Below are 4,339 nucleotides of genomic sequence, written 5' to 3'. Positions count from 1 at the left end.
TGAATGAATACACAATGTTAAAGGCCTAGGTTAGTGACTTGTAGGTCATATGTGCAGTTCAGACTTTATGTCGAGACAAGATGTCCATTAGGTTATGTGTGTGTATGTGCATGTGTGTGTGTGTGTTTCCAAAAATGCCATGATTAAATCTGTGCTTTAGAAAGGCAACTCAAAGCAGTGTAAAGACTATAAAAGAGTGACAAAAATAGTTACAAGGATTGAGTTGGGCACCCAAATGTGTGTGTCTGTGTGTCTGTGTGTCTGTGTCTGTTTTTGCATGTGTGTATATACTGGTTGGTCCTGGGGCTTAGACTTGGGGCCTGAGTATTGTCCCTCAGATCTTATACTTAGGGCTCATGTTCTACTGCTTGAGACACAATTCCACTTGTGAGGGCTGGTTAATTGAAGAGTCTCACAGACTTTGTTGCCTGGGCTGGCTTTGAATCACCATCCTCAGATATCATCCTCCTCAGTAGCTAGGATTATAGGAATGAGCCACCAATGCCCAGCTGTAAGAGGTGGTTTTTGTTGTTGTTGTTGTTGTTGTTTTTGTCAGTCATGGGGCCTAAACTCTGGGCCTGGGTGCTGTTCTCAGCTCCTCAGCTCAAGGCTAGCGCTCTAACACTGAGCCACCTTCCCAGCCCATTTATGGGGTATTTTTTTTAAAGGAATGGAGTTGGAACGGAGTGAAAAATACAAAATAAACTCTTTTGAATTTAAATATTTTATTGGCTTCAATGAATATACACTTGAACAATTTACAAGTGTAAAATGGAGACACTTGCTATTCTCATTATAGATGTTCTATAATCATGTATTATGTTATACTGAATTACATTTCTGTACTTATTTGCTGTATGTTTTCCACTATAAGACACCTCTATTTGTTCTATGAGTATTACTTTTTCCAAACGGGATGAATGACTTTTTCTTCTTTTTCACAGTTTGTACCGTTTCTCACCCCTCAGTATCCTACCATCATAGTAGATTAAAATACAAATGGGAAAATTCAGTGTTGCTGGTACAGAGCATGATTTTTTTTTAAAAAAACATGCATGAATGCACCAACATATCATGTTCAATGATATGACTCATTTGAAGAAATATAAACCTTTCCTGAAAAAAGTCTAACGAATTATGGAGCCTGCTCCATAAATCAGCATCAAATATATAAAAAATAATGTGAGTATGCTAATACGGGATCCATAAAAATGGCATTTCTACTACAATGTGCTAATAGAAAACCCATGTCATCGCTTCCCATCCTCCTTCACACGGCCCCTTCTCTGCTGACCAGTGGACTAGGACATGTCTCTCCCTTGTGGCCCTTCCCTCATCCTAACAAGCCCTGAGAGAGCGGCGCCCAGCGGCCATGTCCCCAAGTGTGTGAAGGAGGGCAGGAGCCGTTCGTTCTCTGGGCGTTGGCCCCCAGGTCTCTGCATAGCAACTATCTCAAACCGATCATTTGCGTCAGTCTATAGATGAAAGGGAAGGAGCCCTGGTTGTCCGGGCCTGCAGGCTCTGGGTGCTGCTGGATACCAGGCTGCAGCAACACCACCTGCTCTGGGGTGGGGCTGTCGGGGGGGCAAGATGCCCCGGCTTCTCCTGGGGCAGGCTCCGTGTTGTCTTTGAGTTGCACCTTCTCAGACCCGTGCTCCTGCTCCTCCTCTGCAACTTCCCTCTGCAAGGACCCCGCCATATCTGCTGCAGGGACCTCCGCAGCAGGGGTGAGGCCAGCGGACGGCCTCGAGTCCCGGCCCTCTGTGCCCTGCCCTGTCAGGCGCAGCAGCAGCTCCTGCAGCTCCTTCTTCTTCTCCCTCTTCTCCTGCATCAGCCGGCAGATGCACTCTTTCTTCTCGCGCTGCAGCTCATCCAGCACTCCCATCTGCTCTTCACAGGACGCCATCTCCTCCTCCATGGCACCAATGCGTTCTGACAGCAGGCTGCAGCGACGGGGGAGGTCGTCCGCTGGACTCTGCTGGTCCACCTGGCCGGGCAGGTCGTAGGTGAAGCAGATCTTCAGCCGCTTCGTGGGCCCCTGGCTGTCCTGCTCTCCCTCCCCAGGTGCGCCCTGGTGCCAGCTCTTGGGGTAGAGGGCCTGGCGCTCCAGCTCTGTCTGGCACTGGGCTGCCAGGTGGGCCAGGCCCTCTCAGTGGGCCTGCTGCTCCTGCAGCTCACGGCTGAGCTGCGCCTTCTTAGATTCAGCGATGGATAGTGCTGCGCAGTAAAAATCCCACATGGTATGTGGGTTGTCTATGTCCTCTGGGATGGTCACCGCAGGGGGAGCCGCCCCTTCCCCCTTGTCTTCCCCTCTGCTCACTCCTTCGCCTTCTCTAGGGAGAGCCAGGAGGCTCAGCTGGGACCGCAGCTGCGCATGCTCCTGCCTCGTGGCTTCCAGGCACGTCAGTGTGTCCTGGAACTTTGGAGGCACCATCCGGTCCTCCAATGTGCTCTGCACCTGCTTCTGCTGCAGCTGCTCCAGCAGCTGGGTCTGCCTCCGCAGGTGCTGCTGCAGGGCCTCCATCTCCGTGCTCAGGTGCTGATGGGCAGCTTCGAGCTGCTCACAGGTGGCTCTGAGCTCCTGCAGCTGGGCCAGGGACCGGTCCTGCAGCTCCTGGGCCTCTTGGCGCTTGAACTCAGCCATCTCCTTCCATTCTTTGAGCGTCTCCTCCCGCTGCTCCAGCTTCTCCTGAAGATGTTTCTTCTCCTGCAGCTCGGCGTGCAGGAGGCCGGTGAGCGAATCCTTCTCAGCGCTCAGCCTCTGCCAGGCGTCCTGCAGCTGGGCCAGCTGCTCTTTCAGCTGGAGGTTGCACACCAGCGTGCGTCTCATGGTCTCTTGTTCTCTCTCCATCGGCTCCAGGATCTTGCCCCGGTCCTCGGCATGCTGTTCCCATTCCTCCACCTTCTTCTCCAGTAGCCACAGCCGCTGCTGCTGCTCCAGGCTCTGGAGACGGAGGCTCTGGTTCTCCTCCACTTGGAGGTGAAGTTGCTCCTCCAGGGTCTCGAGCTCCTTCTGCAACTGCAGGGCCTGAGCCTGCAGCCGCTGCTCAGCCTGAGATGGCCCCGCAGGGTGCTGCAGCTCTGCCAGCTGCTCTCTCAGCTCCACCAGCTCGCCCTCCAGCTCCAACACCTGCCTGGCCCCTTGCTCTTTCTCCTCTCTCAGCCTGCCCACCTCCTCTAAGAGCTGCCAGGCCTTCTCCTTCCCTGTACAGCTCTCCACCCTCAGGTCTTCCTCCAGGGAGTCTCTCTCCAGCTTGAAGGTGGTGGCCAGCTCTCTCATGCTCTTGAGTTGTCTTTCCAACTCTGCGTGCTCCACCAGCGCCTGCTGGGACTTGTGAATTTGGAGCTCCATGTTGGCCCTCTGCGTCAGGAGCGCGTCCAGCCTGTCCCGCAGCTCGATGTTCTCATCCTCCAGGTCTTCACAGCTTCTGCTCTTCTGCTGGAGCTCCAGCGTCACGCGGTTCAGGGCTTTCGTGAGCTCGAGGTTGTGGAGCTCGGTGTCAGTCTCCATGGTGGAGATGTCGGACAGCTTCATCTCCAGCTTCCTCACACGCTGCTCTGCAGCCTGCAGGCGGCTGGTGAGACGGTCCCGCTCCTGGGCTCTTCCTTCGGCCACCTGCTGCATGTGGGCCAGGGCAGATTGTAAACTGGATTTTTCTTCGGCCACCATCTGCACTGATAGCTTGTGCTGCTCCAGCTCTGCTCCCAGTACCTCGTGCACACAGGCAGTCGCCTCCTGCCGCTCCTGCAGCTCTTTATTTTCCTGCTTCAGGTGTTCCATCTCTTTGCAGAGCTGCTCGTTTTGTATTCTGCTGGCATTGAGGGCAAGCACCAGGTGTTGGTAGCACCCTTCGAGGTCCTCGGTGGCAGAGGGACCCGGGTCACTCTTGACCCCTGCAGCTCTGACTGTGCTCAGAAGCGGGGGAGGCTAAGGCCTGCGTGGTCTTTGGCCACACCCGCAGCTGAATGACCATCCCTGGCAGCGTTTGTCTTGGGCTTACCTCCTTTTTTAGTCTTCTTCTTTCTCTTGGGTTCTGCAGGACCATTCCTCTGCTGGTACTCTTGAAGGAGTTTCTTTCCTGCGGCTAACTTTTTCAGTCTTGTTTGTTCAGACATCCCAGTACTGGGTCGGGGAAGATGTGGGGGCCACATTCCCAGGCTCTTGGATATCACCTCCATTCTCCAGTCACCACCAACTCTATCTACCTCGATGCACCAACTATGTCACCTCGATTCACCTCGACTCGCTGGCTCACCACTCCGTACCTCTACCTCCCTCCATGGCTGGTAGTGGTGTGAGTCAGTTGAGGGAATACCAGTGCTACTAGGCAGCATGGAA

At 54.0% G+C, this 4,339-nt stretch overlaps 1 protein-coding gene across 1 annotated transcript; it reads right to left on the bottom strand.

The window, feature by feature from the left end:
• Positions 1 to 1,447: 1,447 nt before the first annotated feature.
• On the bottom strand, positions 1,448 to 4,116 carry LOC138825827 (golgin subfamily A member 2-like). The gene is made up of 3 exons (XM_070020484.1): positions 4,002 to 4,116; positions 2,179 to 3,906; positions 1,448 to 2,127 (listed from the first exon to the last, which is right to left on the bottom strand). Exons 1-3 carry the CDS (start codon positions 4,114 to 4,116, stop codon positions 1,448 to 1,450), a joined length of 2,523 nt encoding a protein of 840 aa, XP_069876585.1.
• Between the last annotated feature and the right edge of the window lie 223 nt (positions 4,117 to 4,339).

The sequence above is a fragment of the Dipodomys merriami genome, unplaced genomic scaffold (assembly GCF_024711535.1).
Source record: "Dipodomys merriami isolate MVZ:Mamm:240054 unplaced genomic scaffold, mDipMer1.0.p SCAF_14, whole genome shotgun sequence".
In the NCBI taxonomy this organism is placed as follows: domain Eukaryota; kingdom Metazoa; phylum Chordata; class Mammalia; order Rodentia; family Heteromyidae; genus Dipodomys; species Dipodomys merriami.
The sequence above is the reverse complement of the archived record's forward strand: the minus strand, read 5'-3'. Positions and strand labels throughout refer to the sequence as shown.

Excerpts from the sequence above, each read along its gene's own strand:
- LOC138825827 (XM_070020484.1), bottom strand. The coding sequence starts at position 4,116 with ATGTCTGAACAAACAAGACTGAAAAAGTTAGCCGCAGGAAAGAAACTC. Across the intron at positions 3,907-4,001 it reads GAAGAAGACTAAAAAAGGAG|TCAGAGCTGCAGGGGTCAAG; the intron begins GTAAGCCCAAGA and ends TTCTGAGCACAG. Across the intron at positions 2,128-2,178 it reads TAAGAAGGCGCAGCTCAGCC|CCCAGTGCCAGACAGAGCTG; the intron begins GTGAGCTGCAGG and ends CCCACCTGGCAG.